Consider the following 19,097-nt stretch of genomic DNA (forward strand, 5'->3'; position numbering starts at 1 on the left):
GTGAAATTTTTCCAAGGGGGGGCGTTTAATGGAGATCAAAATTTCAGAGTCGGTAAGTTGTGAGATATGTTGTATGTACCCATTTCACACCATGAAACATGTGTATATGTATCCAAAACATTGTAAAACTAAGTGACAAACATTTTGTGTATGAAATTGCAAGAAACATAAACTTTGTTATTTATACTTACGGTAGTTGTACATTACGTAAGCTTACAACATATACATTGTTTGAAACACGGGGTTAAATTGCGTCATAAACCGGTCACGATCCAGTTTACTCTCATCACTTGTAGTTTATTATATCTGCTATCAATCATGTCGGGTTTGAAGTGAAGTTATATGAAGTAAGTTTCAAACTGAAAGTTGTAAACTACGCCGAGCAAAAGGGAAAACATGCGGCAGCTACTGTGTTTAAGGTTGACCGGAAACGAGTGCGGGACTGGTGTCAAAACAAACAAAAACTAAAAAACATTTCTAAAACATCAAAACGCTGTAAGGGAGGAGGAAGGTCAGTAAAATTCCAAAATATGGACGTCCAGGAAGCTGAGGATGTACTGGAAAATTTAATGGGAGGTGCAGTTGAACTCGGTGAAAGTGAAAGTGAATCCACCGGAAGTGATGATGACAGCGAGGTCAGTGGCGCGTATGACAGCCCGGGACATTAACGTTTGTTGATACGATATAGTGGTACTGTGTATATAGTTACTGAAACTTTGTTTTGTGGTTTGTGTTAGTTTTATGTTGGATATCCTTTAAATAATTACCTCTGGACACACGTGGATGTGCCACGGTAAGTTCTTTTTCTCGAATTGAGGAATTTTCTTTCCAAAAAAAGGGTGGGGGGCGTTTATTAGGGTGGGGGCGTTTATTAGAATAAATACGGTAACCACTAACCCAATGTGTTATTTTATACATAGTATAAAAACAGGAAACATCTTACTGACAGAAAAATAGATACAACTTGACATTACAAGTTTGTTGCTTGTAGATGTCAAGCTGAACAGAAATTGCACCAAACATCCTGATCAGCACATATATCGACCTCTGATCTTTGCAGGGCAATTTGCTTTTCTCATGAAGCCGAGATCCCAGACCGCCCTGTACTAGCCCGGTTGTGTCTGTGGGCAAGACACTTTACCCCTATTTGGTTTGGATGGCATTTGACTGATCTCTCATGTGTTGTCCAGTGAGGTAGCCACCAGCTACTACAATGAGACTCTGCCTTAAAATGACCCAAGCCGACTGTTAATTGGCCAAAAGACCAAGTAAAATATACAGTCTATTGCGAAGCTACAGGCCAATCAACCACTTCCAGATGAGGTCAAGTGAGAACGAATCTTAGCACTTAGATCTATGATTACAGATAAGCAGAAAGAGAGCTCCACAGGCTGTTTGTAGGTCAAGTGATGGAGTGTGTTTCTATGCCCGATTCTTGGCTATCAGCTATCTTTCTCAATGAAACACTTACTACATATTCCTAGTACATTGCACAATCATGTGTCAAAGAGATGACAGTTCTTCATGAGAAGAAGTCTTTTAGTCTGCTGGTTGTATATATAGAGCTTCCTCCATAATCTGTACCCTCAAGCCTGTGGTTCTGGCTGTCAGCTCTTGCCAGACGCGTCATTCGAGTGATTTGATGCTATAGAATTGTCCTTGGAGTCTTTCGTCATATTTGTAACATTAGACGGGCCAACACTCTCATATGCCTCATCTTGGTAAGCATCTTTGTCGACAAAAGTGTCTGGTTTTTTCTCCATGTCAACGTAACTAGGTGAAAATTTAGCATCACCAATATAATTAGCTCCACCTTTAGATTTGTCCTCCATACAGTCTTTTACAGCATGTTTGTCCACCTCCGTGTAGGTAGGCATCAGGTGCTTCTTATCCGTGCCCTGATTCAATGAAACAAAATGGTCATTTTCTGTTTTCTGTAGAGAAGAGTTAGCAGATTGGTTGCCCTGTTTCGGCAGTGTTTCTTCCTCGTTCTCCTTGGCCGTATTTTCACCGTGCTCCAGAGCACCAGCACCTGGCTGAAAATAGCCACGGTGTTGATGAAGGAACTCTTCGGTGGACATGTTTGTTGGGCTTGTTGGGAAGTTAGGGAGGATGTTGTTGTCTTCAGCTGAAACAAATACAAATCTATGTTATATAATCTATATCCAGATTCACAATGTCAGTGGGTAGTTATGGTAATATGAACTAGACAATGCCTGTAACACATGAAATTCCTCACTCTCATACCTGTATAATACTTGGAGTTATGATACTATACATGATGTAAATATGAGCCCTATTGTTTCCAATGTTATAAAAGATACTGATTCAGAACAAGACAAGACACACTGTGTCCCGTTCAGAAGGTAACAAAGGTGACCTCTGACCCTTTACCTTGACCACTGATCAACAGAACATAATCAGGTGTAGAATTGGATGTTATCATATCTTGTTGAGTTTTCCTTGATGGCAGCGAGGAGAGGACAGACAGATGGACAAACAGACGGATGAACAGACGGACGGCCGGACAATGTGACAGATGGACGAACAGACGGACGATGTGACAGATGGACGAACAGATGGGCGAACAGACGGACGGCCGGACGATGTGACAGATGGACATAGCCAACACTATACCATAACACCCCCCCCCCCCCCCCCCCCCACCCCCACCTTTTTCCCAGTAAAATGCCAGGGAGAATATGAAATTTCACTTTTTCCCAGTAAAATGCCAGGGAGAATATGAAATTTCACAACAAGTTTTCAAACCTTTTACAACAAGGGGTGCTGTGTTCAGCCACAATGCCAACAGAACACTCCACTTGGTGAGATGAAACCTAACAATGGGTGGAGTAGTCATGTAGGCGGTAAACCAGTAACTAACAAATTAATTGTAGTTGAAGGCTCTATACAGGTGTAATTGACAGGTTAATGAAAACTTACTACAGAGAATTGGTGAAGACTGCTGTTTGACGTTTGTGTCGATGCCGTCAGATATACGATCATCCCCAGCATGAATTGGCTGTTGGCTGATCCCAGGTCCCGGACACAGATAACTCTCTGACGGATAATAATGCATAGCTGTGAAAAAGCATGTCAGTTGTTTATTTTCACATTTAAAGAAAATAACAACAATTTATATAATCAGAAGATAAACAGAAGTAGCATAATGATTTGTATGTACATTGTTTATATTTTAGGCTTGGACACAATCATAAACATGATATTCATATATAATTAATCATTTTCATCTGCTCTGAACAGAATATCAAATTGAGCCTTTGACAAACCTAATTACTGAGACTCATATCCAAACTATTGTGACCTTGAGAAAATTGAGAAATATTTTACTTTCATGAAATATTGTTATTATGTCAATCTCTATATCAGGTTTCCTCAAATTATAGTCTTAAGAATTATATTAACTACCTGCATATTTTTTGTTGTATTTTGTTGTAATACTTACTGTATATGTCACAAAGAAGTTGACAAAGTTAGAACTGATTTCAGATAAATAAATAGAAACTTTGTCCTACATAACGAAGTAAACAGACCAAAATGGAATGTGATCTTCACTGAACCCTCACTACTGTGACCTTGACCTATCTTCACTCATGTGACCTTGACCTATCCTCATCACATTGAACTTGACCAATCAACCCCACCCTGACCTTCACCTATCCTCACCACCTTGGCCTTCACCTATCCTTACTACTTTAAACCTTGACCAATCCTAATCACCTTGACCATGACCTATCCTCATCACATTGAACTTGACCTATCCTCACTTCCTTGACCTTGACCTATCCTAATCAATTTAACATTGATCTATCTATAACACCCTGACCATGACCTATCCTCATCACATTGAACTTGACCTATCCCCACCTCCTTGTCCTTGACCTATCCTAATCACCTTGACCTTCACCTATCCTTACCACCCTGACCTTCACCGATCCTTACCACCCTGACCTTCACCTATCCTCACCACCTTGACCTTCACCTATCCTCACCACTTTGACCTTCACCTATCATTACCACCTTTGACCTTCACCTTTAATTACCACCCTGACCTTCACCTTTAATTACCACCCTGACCTTGACTTACCCTCCAAGTTGTCAGTAAGGCTAGCACTGCCACCACTGCCAGGAGTGTGTGGCGTGGTGTCCTGGACAGGATGAGAGATCTGTCGTGGTAACTTCACTCTCAAGTTATCCTGGCCATTTCCAAAAGCACTCATGTAGCCGCTGCTGATGGGCGGCGACCATTGAGCTGGTAATGGGGGTGCTTGGCTGGAGGCCCTGATTGGTGAATGGTTGTGATGCGGAGGAGGTTCCGGCGGCACCAATGGTTCCTGCTCACATCCAATAGCGTGACCATTAGAGGTTGTGAGAGCGCCCATCTCCTCATACAGCTTTTCATCAACTTGTATATTCCTATTGATGCCGTTCGCATGGCCATTCGCTTGGCCATTCGCTTGGCCATTGCCTGAAGATACAGAATAATATATTTATATTATAGCCACACATCATATACAATTTTAATAAAAAAAAATTTAAAAACTTAACTGAAAAAATTAATGTCACTTTTCCTTCATTGTTATGAAATGTAATTTATAACAATGATATAAAACGAAACAGCTCACCTACATTATATATTGACACTACAGCAGTATAATGCTCTATAGCGCTCCATAAATACTTCTACACATAATGTTGTACTAACTGCTACATCCGCTCAATTAGCGATCCGGGACAAAAGCTCCAATATATAGCTGCAATAGTCTTTCTTGTATTACGGGTTTTCAGGTGTAGGAGGAAAACAGATTATTTGGGATTTTTTTCTGAGAAATCTTGCCTTCAAATTTACTTGGGCATCTACCACAACAAAAATGAACATCAATCTACACTTGGGAGCTACCAGACCACAATTGTACATTTATCTAAGTTGATAGAGATTCTTATTTTTCTGCTGCAGTACTTACCAAATAATGGTCTTTTTAGAATCTCTTTACATTTGCGGCCTCTCCAGCAACAGAAGAGGATCAACAGAAGCCCAACTAGGATCAGTAGGACAATCAACAAAACAGCTATACTGAAACAGAAATAGGGTTACCATGACAACCACCAAAACAGCAATACTGAAACAGAAATAGGGTTACCATGACAACCACCAAAACAGCAATACTGAAACAGAAATAAGGTTACTATGACAACCACCAAAACAGCAATACTGAAACAGAAATAGGTTACCATGTTAACCATCAAAACAACAAATACTGAAACAGGGGTCAGACTCTGGGGTTATCTATATTAAGAGATTTAGGGGTCCGATCTTGGGTTGTCTGTTATAAGTGATCTAGGGGTCGGACCCTGGGTTGTCTGTTATAAGTGATCTAGGGGTCGGACTCTGGGTTGTCTGTTATAAGTGATCTAGGGGTTGGACCCTGGGGTTACCTATAATAAGTGATCTAGGGGTCAGACCCTGGGGTTGTCTATAATAAGTGATCTAGGGGTTGGACCCTGGGGTTGTCTATAATAAGTGATCTAGGGGTCAGACCCTGGGGTTGTCTATAATAAGTGATCTAGGGGTCGGACCCTGGGGTTGTCTATATGAAGTGATCTAGGGGTCGGACCCTGGGGTTGTCTATAATAATTCATCTAGGGGTCAGACCCTGGGGTAGTCTATAATAATTGATCTAGGGGTTGGACCCTGGGGTTACCTATAATAAGTGATCTAGGGGTCAGACCCTGGGGTTGTCTATAATAAGTGATCTAGGGGTTGGACCCTGGGGTTGTCTATAATAAGTGATCTAGGGGTCAGACCCTGGGGTTATCTATATTAAGTGATCTAGGGGTCGGACCCTGGGGTTGTCTATATTAAGTCATCTAGGGGTCGGACCCTGGGGTTATCTATAAGTGATCTAGGGGTTGGACCCTGGGTTGTTCTACAATAAGCGATCTAGCATCTGTGCCAGCGAAGTTTGAGAAATACCCTTTCTGTGTTTTTTCTAGAAATTGTGATAGCAAGAATTGTTTATAGATGGACAAATACCATGTCCAACAGATGAAAAATGAAATTTAACAGCCATTCATCTGATGATGGTGGCCTAAAACTGAAGAACAATTGATATTTTTATGACAAGTGATTTAACTTACATTATAATAGCGACAGGCGAAAGTCCCTCTTTCTCCGTGTTATTTTGACCACCACCTTTGAGTGTAGTAGTAGCTGGTTTTGGTGTAGCTACAAAAGAAAGTTTTTTAAACTGCAATTTACATCCTCATGATCTTTTACATTCAGTCCGGTTTATATGTGAGTGGAACATTAGGATAAATGGCAAAATATATTAAGTAAAAATGGTAAATATTCTTACAAACAATTTTACTGTTATATGAACAAAACCTTATTCTAAAATACAAATCAATGTGATAAATATCCTTAAGAACAGATTACTACAGCCATTAATGTACTCAGGAAACTTGAAAATCATGGATCTGAAATATTTGGATCATGACTACAACATCACATTCCTTATAAAAAGGTTGTGGTAAGTTCTCAAGTATTTAATGATGTACACACACTTGAGACGCCGTCTTGTTTGTCGATACTCAGTGTATGACTTCGACCATCCGCGATAAACAAATGACTGTTAAATGTTTGAGCTTGGGTGTAGTTAGTACTGGCCAAATATATATATACTGAATGTAGTCTATACTGGTCATGTACTTGTGTGTTTGACCTTGGTGGTAGTCCATACTGGTCTCTTACTTGTGTGTTTGACCTTGAGGGTAGTCTGTACTGGTTACTTACTTGTGAGTTTGACCTTGGTGGTAGTCCGTACTGGCTATATACTTACTTGTGTGTTTGACCTTGAGAGTAGTAGGTACTGGTTACTTACTTGTGTGTTTGACCTTGAGGGTAGTCTGTACTGGTTACTTACTTGTGAGTTTGACCTTGGTGGTAGTCCGTACTGGCTATATACTTACTTGTGTGTTTGACCTTGAGAGTAGTAGGTACTGGTTACTTACTTGTGAGTTTGACCTTGAGAGTAGTCGGTACTGGTTACTTACTTGTGAGTTTGACCTTGGTGGTAGTCTGTACTGGTTACTTACTTGTGAGTTTGACCTTGGGTGTAGTAGCTATAGGTACTGGTTACTTACTTGTGATTTTCACCTTGGGTGTAGTAGGTACTGGTTACTTACTTGTGAGTTTGACCTTGGGTGTAGTAGGTACTGGTTACTTACTTGTGAGTTTGACCTTGGGTGTAGTAGGTGCTTGCGTTGTAGGTTTTGGAGTAAGAGTAGTACCAGCAATATTATCATTCACATAAATACTGTAAAAAACAAGGAAGTGTATTAAGCTTTCATAAACAGAATTATAAAATGTACAAGTGGCAATATTCAACAGTAATAAATAGTAGACAGTATATTAACTTTTAGCATTAAAAACAAACAACAAGTAAATCAATCCAACCAGACACTCTAGCTTACTCCATACGACAGGAAAATAAGCCAAACACATTTTACATGAGGTAATTTTTTAGCTTATTAGTGTTATTGTGCCTTTTTATCTGAAGTTAATATTTTTTTTATACATTATAATCATACCTAGACTGTTGGTATACTAGATTAACTAATCTAGCATTAAGTGCACGAATAACACATTCAATAATTACTGTACATTTTGTATTTACTCTCAAATCAGTCACCTCCCTATAGCAAACTTCTAGTTTTGAAAATCATGTTAACTTATTTGTGAACCAAATTTTGTTTATGGTTTTAAGATTGAATTTGTTTGTTTGTTTGTTTGTTTGCTTGGTATATCGCCCCGTGAACAGTCAGGGTCATTTTGAGATGGGAGTCTCCCTGTAGTAGCTGGTGACTACCTCTCTGAACAATATACAGGAGGCCCATCACAAAGCAATTAGGATAAAGTGTCTTGCCCAATGACATAGCTACAACAATACAGACCAACCCTGTTCCTCAGCTTCCCGAGAAACACAAACCGACACGGGTAGGGAGCATCAAACCAGTCACCTTGGATCATCACCTGAGGTTAAGTGGCCGTCACTCTACATGTAAATGACTGAGCTATCACGGCCCAATTTAAGATTGATGATTCACTCAAATTAAAGAAAGGCCTTATTTGTGGACAAAGGGCTTGGTTTGGTTTGTTTTTGTTTAACGTCCTATTAACAGCCAGGGTCATTTAAGGACGTGCCAGGTTTTGGAGGTGGAGGAAAGACGGAGTACCTGGAGAAAAACCACCGGCCTACGGTCAGTACCTGGCAACTGCCCCACGTAGGTTTCGAACTCGCAACCCAGAGGTGGAGGGCTAGTGATAAAGTGTCGGAACACCTTAACCACTCGGCCACCGCAGCCCCCTAAAAGGGCAAAAGGCTATTTGTGGATGAATATGGCAATCTAATAAACAATATCAGTTAAGGTAAGATTGACCTACCTACACAGAAATAATTTGTGACTTATCAAACAGTTAAGTACGAGATCCAGTACAGTGTATCTAGATATAGGAGAAAGAAGTATACGTTAACATCAGAATTGATCCAAGTTGTACAAATGATTTTACACTTACTTGAAGGCGGTTTCATTGTACTCACACGGACCACACTGGTTACCGTGTTTATAGGTTAAGTTGGGACAAGCCTCGCATTCTGCAGAAATAAAACATCAATGTGATAGATTAAGAATTAAAATTATTCTGACATTTTATAGCCTAATTTTATAACGGTCAGGCGTCAAAATAAAGTCAGAACCCTAGCACTCTAAAATGTGTTGGAGAATAATTCACCTGTGTCTGGGTTGCTCTTCAAACAAGGTAAAAAAAATCATTCTTTTCACATACATACTGCACAAGAGATGGAATACTGTACGGTAGTCTAATCAGTGAAAAACGTACTGTTAGAGTCACATCAGTCTTTTGTAAATCAATTTGAGAGTTCTTGCTTATTTCCTGATAAAATGGGTTATGTGATAAAATAAATTCTTCAGTTTTGTCAATACAAAGAAATTACAGTATAACTATACAATCAGACCCAATTGGTAAGATTACACCCCCAGTTAGGAGATTACAGTACAAGAGGCCCATTGGGCCTGAATCGTTCACCTGGCTCTACAGCAACTTTGAATCTGATTGAGGTCATTTCTACAGATACTATGCTGATTATCACTGTACAATCAGGCCTGATTGGCAAGACTTACCTCCAGTTATTCCATTTAGCTGAAAATTTGGTGGACAGCCTTCTTTCTTCTTTTCACATTCACACGAAGTTTCTCCCCAGAAACATTTTGTTATGTCACACTTGCAGTACTTGGCACAAAATATTTGCCCGTCTTTCTCCCGTGCCTGCTACGGTGTCTAAAAAATAAAAACATCTATAATTAATGCTACACAAAATAATGGTACACCATTGCCGTACTTAATCTTCATTTAGATAAGTGAACAAAGAAACTGTCTTGTGAACATACAATATACTTGGCGGTAATTGAAACAGGAAACATGAAAATTACCATCTCTGACTCTCAGAATCAAATTAAATATTTTGTTCACTGAATATGCGCTCATTTTTATGTCCCTGCGATTAATTATATGGTCGGGTGCATTATAATAGACTTGTTTTGAAAAACCCTTGGCATCATTCAAGACCGGTCAAATTTTTTGGAAATTTGCACTTTAGCATATATGTACATCATAATGGGAAAATTCAGCCATAAACACTAGTTTCAAACTAGACATGTTGGAGTGACCCAAAGTTTGAACATTTTTAGTGTTATACTGCTTAGTCATTAGGTATACACATGATTCAGGAATCTGATGACTAGCAATCGATAGTTGCCTAAGTAAATTATTAGCTGGCCTGATTCAAATTTTATGAGGAGAGTTAACTTAAAAATTGCACCCCAGATATATTGTCATTACGATGCTCCACGCAAGTCATTCTACTACTTTGGTATATGCTTGTTTCCGTGATTTTTTGTTCAAGTTCCTGCTGGAGTAAGACAAGGCTCTCCATTTTCCCTCCTACTGTTTTGGTGAAACATTTTCATTAATTAGATAGCCATAACTCTGGTAATAGTGAACTGACAATAACTAAATCAGAACTTGACCTGCACTTTATTATTACACAACTACACACCAAATGACAGTTCTATGTCTGTACCAGTAAAAGAGTGCATGAAAGGAAAGGAAAATTATGATGGAATAATGGCCAAGGGTACATACACTAAACGGCTCAAAACATGAAATGGCAGGGACATAAAAATGAGTGCATATTGTGATTGCATGAACAAAATATCTAGTTTTTATTCTGAATGTCAGAGATGGTAAGTTTCCTGTTCATGTTCATTTCAAACTGAATATTTAATATTTTTTAAACTGATTTCGTTGTCAATCCTCACTGCCCTTGTTTATGAGAATGGAAGTTTAAACTAAACTTCAAGATTGCTGATACTCAAAACAAAAACAACATATAGTTAATAGTTAACTGCTGAGCTTGTACCTGTAGATAGACCCCTGATACTGTTTTAAAACTAATTCAGAATTCTCGATTAAGAATTAACGAAAACTAACCTCTTGTGGAGCATCTGGCCTCCTTAAGCTCGAAGCACTTGCGGAGACTGTCCTGTTTTAGGACGGATGAAATAAGATCAGGTTGTTTTAGACCTTCAGGACATTTCTCACAGGTCTCCGGCAACAGACTGCTTACACACTCCTTAATCTGCTCCCCTAATGTATAATACAAATTGTACCTTAGCACAAGTCATACAAAATATAAAGCATTTCTATCATTCATTAGGTTTAACTTACTGATCAGTAATCATGGAAATAATAACTGTTTATATATGTTATTAATGGAGTCTTTCTAGGGCTTTTTCTCACTGGTTTGGGAATTTGAAAGGGCCTTTTTGTCTCATTTTGGGAAGAAAATTGGTGAATTGGGAAAGATTTTTTTCAGAAGTAAACTGCAAATTTGGGGAATTTGGCTTAAATATGAAATAAACAGTCCCGAAAAAGCCCCCAAGAAAAAGCCCTGCTTTAATAACTTTTTCCATGTCATTTCCTTCTCTTTTAAATCACATGAAATAATCCACAGCAAAATTGTTTTGCTAGAAAGATGATTTGAAGTTTAAAACAATCATTGTACATTTTTATCGAATGTTTTCCTGAATTCCATCCCTATATATACACAAAGAACATGTACAGAGAATATTGTGAGTAGCATAAGGACTTTTGATTTCAGTCAATATTAAAATTGTGTTACATGCATGCATCAACCTGGTCAAAAAATATGGTCTTCACATCCTCGGTCAATATTTTTCAACCTGGGCTCATATAACGCCATATTGACCTCATCAAAGGTCTATAATCGATAGATATTTAAAACAAATTGACCAAAGTGTCTAAGTATATTGTGTTGACTACAATCCAGTATTCAATTTGCTCTGCACATGCATTGTCACTATATATATATACAGGTATATAATTACCAAACAAAATAGAAAATTATCAGATCATTAATATTCATAACGTGCTCACCCTCGTTATTCAATTTGTCTGCAATCCTGTGAGAATTATTCGTAAAATAAAATTATCCTCAAATAAGTCAATCCCCTCCGGATCCCCTAGTATTAAAGTTTTGTATTAAAGTTTGAGGAGGACTTATATTGTGAAAAACTTTTTATTTACTTTGTTTTAAATTCACGATCCTGCAAAACTGATGGAAGATGCTTATTCATGGCAGGCCCCGGGCTTATAATTACTTGTAGATAAATTTGGTTGTATTAATTGTACAGTACAAAATGATGGAAGTACGTACATGCTTATTTATGGCAGGCCCCGGGCTTATATTACTTGTAGATAAATTTGGTTGTATTAATTGTACAGTACAAATTGTACATATATATATGTTAATTAATATACTTACCTTTGTGACAGTTGAAGACTGGTTTACATAACTTGGTGCCTCTCTGATAGGTATTGGTCAGGACTATTTCGCTTTCATCATTACCAATGACATGTAACACTACCTACAAACACATTGTATAAGTGTTACATTGGACATCACATATCTAACATGTATCACATCGAGATTATCAAATGGATATAAAAACTGATGATCGATCACAGGAAATTTCAACAGATTCCTTTCACTTGTACCTGTACCTGTACCTACATTTGTATACACATAGTCCCTAATATCAATGTTAAAATATATGTACCATACGTACAGTATTTTTGTATATATATATATATCCAATACTTACAAAGCAGCTCAGGATTAGGAGGTTGCCCCAGTATTGGTCAGCTACCCCCATGGTCAGTGTTTAAACATCTGCAATACAAGGTATATATAATATACCAATCAAAGAGCATATGATACAAATCCTGACAAGACATGCATTAAATATGACTGTATCTGGGTATAGTAGTTACCAACCTGGGTATACTAGTTATGTACCTGGGTATACTAGTTATACCTGGGTATACTAGTTATGTACCTGTGTATAGTAGTAACATACCTGTGTATAGTAGTTATATATATATATATAATTACATACCTGGGTATATACTAGTTACCAACCAGGGTATACTACTGTAGCTGGGTATACTGGTTAATTACCTAGGTACCTGGGTATACAAGTTAGCTACCTGAATGGGTAATTTGGGTATACTAATTACATACCTGGGTATACAAGTTACATACCTGGATATACTAGTTATCCACCTGTAGCTGGGTATACTGGTTAATTACCTACCTGGGTATACTAGTTACATACCTGGGTATACTAGTTACCGACCAGGGTATACTAGTTACATACCTGGGTATACTAGCTAGTTACCTAGCTACCTGGGTATACCAGGGCATCCAGAGTAGACCCTTGAGAGTATGTTTTTGACTCCCCAAAACACATGAGATCTGACTCTTGGGTTTGAAGGGACATGTCTATTTGACATATGTTTAATTTTGACCCTGAAGATTTCTCAGAAATAGTGATTTGACTTCTGAAATTGCTAAAAGTCAAGGGTCAAATGGATGCCCTGGTATACTAGTTACATACTCAGTATCTCAGTTCAATTTACAAACAACTAACAAGTAACTTACTAATTAGTGACAACAAGCCTTATCTGTAGCTAGGAAAGTATGGTTTTTTTTTCTTCTTGTATAATTACATACAACTCAAATAGGAAGAACTATACCATCTTGAAATCTAAATTACCTTAAAATTTCTCTGAAATTTAATTTCAAAATGCATTATATGTCTTTTTCTAACCCAAGATCTTAAGTCAAAAGTGCATTCTGGGAATTCAAACAAACTCTCCTGTATGGATTTATTATTAACTAAAAATACTCTTACATTTGCAGATGGCTATCTAGCTAGTTTATATATGTTCATTGTAAACTCCTGGATAGGACGGTGTTGATTCAGCTATATCATATATATATACAACACAGTGAGACATATGCAATACACAATACTTAAGCTCTCATTCACAAATGTACCAAGGAAGCTGCAATTGACCTATAGCTACAGACTAAAAATTGTGACCTGCAAAATCCATTCACTAACATTAAGTGTATACAGATCAAGAGGAAAGCTTGAGAATGTACATTGTTACGTATATATACACAGAGTATAAATGAATTCAATGGATGAGGCTATACATGTACAGAGGACCTACCAGAACTAGGTCATCATATACTAGCATTAAGAGTTTAAGACCACAAACCAGAAATAGATCAACAACTGGAATACTTCACTATAAATAATTACATGGAAGATATATATTGTTGAGAAATTTTCAAGTGATAAGTATTACATTGTACTATGAAATTTAAAAAAATTGAATTTGTCATGTACATGTGTTGTGCATATAAATATGTTGATCATAACATGTTAATTAAGTATAGGCCTAATGATGCATCAAAATAGCAAAAATGTCTTTTTCATACTGAATAGTAAACTTCATAATTATATATGTGTATATATAATAACTTTTGAAGTACTTTTTAATTTGTACATTGGTTACGTTATATATTAGATAGAAGAAAAAAAAACAAGAGATCCCAGAGCGATCTTGGCGCCCACCACTGAATTATCTATACATCAGTCAAATGAAAGACTGGTAATTTCTCTTCTAATCCCTTCTTTCGGATCACTCATCCTTCAAAACATTTAATAACTTTACATAACATTATAGCAAGAGCAACCTGTAATTGTCAAAACCCAAGATGGCCATACTCTTTGTCATTTAGTTCTTTCAATCAGACTTAGATGTACAACTGGAGTTTGGTTTGTTTGGTTTAATTTTGTTTTTGTTTAACGTCCTATTAACAGCCAGGGTCATGTAAGGATATGTCAGGTTTTAGAGGTGGAGGAAAGCCGGAGTACCCAGAGAAAAAGCACCGGCCTACAGTCAGTACCCTACAACTGTGCATGCCCACGTAGGTTTCGAACTCGCAACCCAGAGGTGGAGGGCTAGTGATCATAAAGTGTCGGGACACCTTAACCACTCGGCCACCGCGGCCCCAATACAACTGGAGACCAAGAGGAACCTCTACATTCAAATTTGAGGAAGACCTATAATAGCCATTTATAGTACTTAAGAAGTTGTTAATGAAGTTTCAACTTACACTGCTAATATTAAATTTTAAGTTTGCCAACAGCATCGAAATACAAACAGAAATAATGGCGTAACCGGGGTACCATGGCTAATTTACTAAGACAATAGACATATATATATATCTCTATACCAAATTTACCAGGACCAGTTTACCTAGCCCGAGTTTCCTCTGGCCCTGACACCAGACATGGTGTCAGGGCCAGAGGAAACTCGGGCTACAGTTTACCAGGATACATATCTCTGATAATAATCTCCATAACCAGTATATATATATACAAATGTACCAGGACTGATATATCTAGAATTCATAACAAATATCCACACTGATATATAATTATATATATAACATCTATATATAAATTTCCCAGAAAATCAATCCTTTTTTATTGTGATTTCTTATCTACAGTGCATGTACTTGCATATATGTATACGTGATACAACTAGTAATACCGAGGTAGATCTAGATAAGCTATAGCTATCATCTAGGAATTAAAGCCAGGGGGTGATGAGGAGTATATATAATAAGCCTGAACTATAATGAAGATAGTATAAGTAGTTTATGTAATTAAAATCTATATACAAGGTTATAATTAAATTATACATTGTTATCTCTAATACAAACATACTTTTTTCAGTTTAAGATCTATCAAAAAATGCCATGTCATGATCATGATTATATATACGAGGACTGGTGTACATATCATGTACTGCATGGATTTATCATGAGACGTCAACCCACTAGGACATCCCATATGTACATACACCTATAAAAATCTAGCTCTGTTTACGACTTCACTTGAATCAATATACCATTAAATATTATAATCACAAAGTCATGCAGCAGGGCTTTTCTGAGGACTTTCTATCAATTCTGGGACTGTTAATGGCCCCGCCCATTCCCAATTGGAATTAATATTATTTCAATTTTAAGCCAAATTCCCAAAATTTGCAATTTAGTCCTGAAAAATTCTTTCTCAATTTACCAATTTTCTTCAAAAAATGAGACAAAAAGGACCCTTCCCAAACCAGTGGGGAAAAAACCCTGATGCAGGGCCTGAAATTAAATGTATGGAATATCTCTTTTGAATTTATATATACATTGTTTGTATATATATATAATTACTTTCTTAGAATTGATGACACTTAGTACCAATAACCATATGTATTATGTATACATTTTGTATATCATTATTGCAAAATATGATTACACTATTTATGTTAACACTAGAACTGACTCTCCAGTATAACAATAAAACCCATACAAAATTACTCCCATATCTATATCAAATACTTTTATTTGATGACTTGTACATCACCTACGACTCAAAATGGAATAGTGTATCAGATCATGTTAACGGTGTCAGTGCTGAAAGTGTGAATTCCTATACATGTACATAAACATAAGCTGAACTTTTGGGAAGAATTATGCCTGGATTAATTCAATCTGCAGATATATATCTCTATATGCTCTTCTAGCGGAAACACAAATGCTTTTCCACTACAGTAGCTATAGCCATACCAATTTCATACTTTCAAGTGAATACGTCCCTGATAATTATCAACTCTAAAAGACTTTCTCGTGATGCTGTACAGATCAAATATATACTGATGATGACGCCCATATGCATGCATATATTTCACAAAATCAGTCTTGGTGTCGTTGAAAGCTTGGTTTAGCTTATTGATGATACTTTATCAACATTTCTTTACAGAGTAATGGTTACATCTCCATGCATGATGACATACCAGTTGCACATCAATTTCTTTTTCCTCCTGGTTGTGGATACACAAATTGTTCTTTTTAGTATTATGTTCAGTTCGTAAAAACGTGGAAATATTTATTTGTCAGTATATTGTAAAGTTTACACAATGTTCCTATTTGTAGTGGTCTGATGATTATGATTCCAGGATCCACTGCTGATGTGCATGGGTGAGTACACATATGTGTGTGGCAGGTGGAGGTTACACATGTGCTGCTTTGGGGGAAACAATTTAACAGGAAATAATATGAACAGGGAAATATGACTGAATTCCCAGCCAGGCAATGGTTTTCCTCCATCTGCATATAAAATGCATATTTCTGATTAGCAGCTCAAACATCGCACCATGTCTGAATGATTGTTATGGTGAAGTTAAAAAAAAATTGTGTCGCTTTTGCTACCAGTAGGGCCTACTAAATCATTCTTTAATCACATTTAATCTTGATTATCAATATTTACAATTACATCTTTATTCTTATGGATAGTCCGAGTTTCCTCTGGCCCTATATATTTAAAGTATGCTGCATGTTTCGTCTGGCTAAATAATGCACTCAATGACATATGATATGACCTGTCGCTATACCCTATCGCCGAACAGTTAGGTTGTTTATTTGTACTACGGGAGCCCTTGACCTCTGACCCGGTCTGGCCGGTAAAGTATACTCTGGAGAATTGGGTTCCTTGGGATACCTCTTCTCTAAACACCATATATTAATCACGTGCGATACAACGTGAATAACCTCCAAATTAAAAGAGTTGCCAAGGGGAAGGTATATCTTGTTTATAATGAATAAATAAAGAATCTTCATTTTGTTATGGTAGGCCTCTATTATTTCTACTCGCGAAGGATCCGGTACAACTACACGGTATTTACACCAGCTATATGGTTGTTTGGTAATTTACGGAACTTACCGGAAAGAATTCCATGTGTTTAATCCAAGAATAACAGCAAAATCGTTGTTTAAAGTCAGTGTTCACACGACGTTTCCTCCATGATGTTTTTACGACGAATCCTCTTGCTGACCTAGTTCCAAGTAAGTTACCTACGGGTTGTAAACTGTACCAACTAAAATAGTAACACGCACTTCTTCATCATCAAATTATACTGATTGTATAATTTCAGTCATCGAAGGTAGCTCCACGGCACTTTCTTACTTATACCTATCCAAAAGGTGCATTAAAGTAGTAGATGTGCGCAATCAATGCTTACAGTTACATTGGACTAGTATGTCATATTTATTCTACGCGTAAGAGGACCGTTTACACACCGCACCGGAAGCAGTATAAAACAGGTGCGTGTGCGTGCGCACTTTTGCAGAAAAAAACTAGGCCTAGGCTGCACAGGCGCCTGGTATTGGTAGTTGTTTTTTCGTACTCATTAGAGAAAACTATATAGCGCTGATTCATTGAAGTCAAACGAGAGAAATATGATATATGTCAAAATTCAAATTGATTTATAAAATTGAGGTACTAGTGCATACAAGATATATAACCGGTGGTACTTATTATATGTATGTGCACTCTTATATGGTAGAATGCAGGAAAAGTCTTTTGTCATTTACTTCAATTGAGAGAAATTGTCCACTTTAAAGTTAATGGGTCTACGGTATTCATGCAAAAATGTACGCCCGGTTTTCAGGGAAATGATGCTCAAGTTGAATAAACATGTTTAAGAAATACATTACACTGTTTTGTTTTCATGGTCATAATCATCGGCATGGTAAACCCGGATGGACATCAGTATTGTGAGTTAAGTATCTCATTTATATCAATAACACATTTAGCCAATGAAATAAGTTCATTTTGAGTTACGTAATTGAATAATGTATGCCAATATTGTATTCGTTATAATAATCGCAATTAGGAAAACATCATTGAAAACGAGCAGACGTTATATTGAGCATCATAATGTACAAAAACCATTCTCAATGTTAAACTATGTTTTGTCACGTGTTGAATCACTAGCAAAAGGATTAGCCAATCAAAAAATATATATACTAGGGAATCAAATGCACACAACACCTGTTCGATCTGTCCGTTACGCACGCGCGCCAGACACGTGCCGCTTTATAATGAGCCGACTTACATCGCGGTCGTATGTTGACTAGAATCACACCTGGGTCCAAATTAGCAAAGCACACAACACTTTGTGGAAAATTAAACTATACTATGATATAGAATTATTAAATCATCGTGTCGATGCACGCGCAGGACCCACATCATATCAAACCACATTGCGCCAAGATTTAAATTAGTGTTACTATCCATCTTAACACCTCCTACGGAAGTTTTTCGATTTAAATTAAAGGGCCTTCGGTGCCCGATGATCGGCCGAAGGAACTCGGCCAAACGCCAACAGTATTATTCGTGAATAAGCTTACACTATGTAACTTTGTTTTGTGTTCAATTAGTGTGGTTTAACTTTTGTGAAGTAAATTTGTGTCTTGGTAAATTTAAAATTCGTAAATTCGACAATGTACTTGTCCGCACCGTCGCTTTTACTTCAACCAGAGACCTATAAACTTATCTAATGGGATATTTCAAATAACAATGATAGTAATTTTTAAATATTTTGCAAAACATGTAATACATCAGTCTCAAGCATAACTAAACATGACCGTTGTTATACGATGATTGACGAAAATATTGACTATTACGTATATTTTTGTAATAGGAGAGGGAGAATGCACGGC

At 37.2% G+C, this 19,097-nt stretch overlaps 1 protein-coding gene across 3 annotated transcripts; it reads right to left on the reverse strand.

The window, feature by feature from the left end:
- Window positions 1–892: 892 nt before the first annotated feature.
- LOC117344566 lies at window positions 893–17,525 on the reverse strand. 3 transcript variants are annotated; one of them, XM_033907361.1, is made up of 12 exons: window positions 17,317–17,525; window positions 12,286–12,353; window positions 11,946–12,048; window positions 10,592–10,747; window positions 9,223–9,379; window positions 8,597–8,675; window positions 7,249–7,337; window positions 6,160–6,247; window positions 4,986–5,095; window positions 4,109–4,489; window positions 2,944–3,060; window positions 893–2,128 (listed from the first exon to the last, which is right to left on the reverse strand). In XM_033907361.1, the coding sequence occupies exons 10-12, from the start codon at window positions 4,401–4,403 to the stop codon at window positions 1,608–1,610; spliced, it is 933 nt and encodes a 310-aa protein (XP_033763252.1). In that variant the 5' UTR covers window positions 4,404–4,489; window positions 4,986–5,095; window positions 6,160–6,247; window positions 7,249–7,337; window positions 8,597–8,675; window positions 9,223–9,379; window positions 10,592–10,747; window positions 11,946–12,048; window positions 12,286–12,353; window positions 17,317–17,525; the 3' UTR covers window positions 893–1,607. The 3 variants fall into 3 exon arrangements, with proteins under 3 accessions (XP_033763252.1, XP_033763249.1, XP_033763250.1); XM_033907358.1 differs by having other exon boundaries at window positions 2,944–3,081; XM_033907359.1 differs by having other exon boundaries at window positions 2,944–3,081; window positions 7,117–7,337.
- Between the last annotated feature and the right edge of the window lie 1,572 nt (window positions 17,526–19,097).

Source organism: Pecten maximus, chromosome 16 (genome assembly GCF_902652985.1).
Source record: "Pecten maximus chromosome 16, xPecMax1.1, whole genome shotgun sequence".
Classification (NCBI taxonomy): Eukaryota; Metazoa; Mollusca; class Bivalvia; order Pectinida; family Pectinidae; genus Pecten; species Pecten maximus.

What these genes read in the sequence shown, in the direction of transcription:
- LOC117344566 (XM_033907358.1), bottom strand. Translation starts at nt 4,403, where the DNA reads ATGGGCGCTCTCACAACCTCTAATGGTCACGCTATTGGATGTGAGCAG. An exon ending in CCTTACTGACAACTTGGAGG is followed by an intron (nt 3,082 to 4,108) that starts GTAAGTCAAGGT and finishes GCTTTTTCACAG; the next exon opens with CTATGCATTATTATCCGTCA. An exon ending in GTCTTCACCAATTCTCTGTA is followed by an intron (nt 2,129 to 2,943) that starts GTAAGTTTTCAT and finishes TATTTGTTTCAG; the next exon opens with CTGAAGACAACAACATCCTC.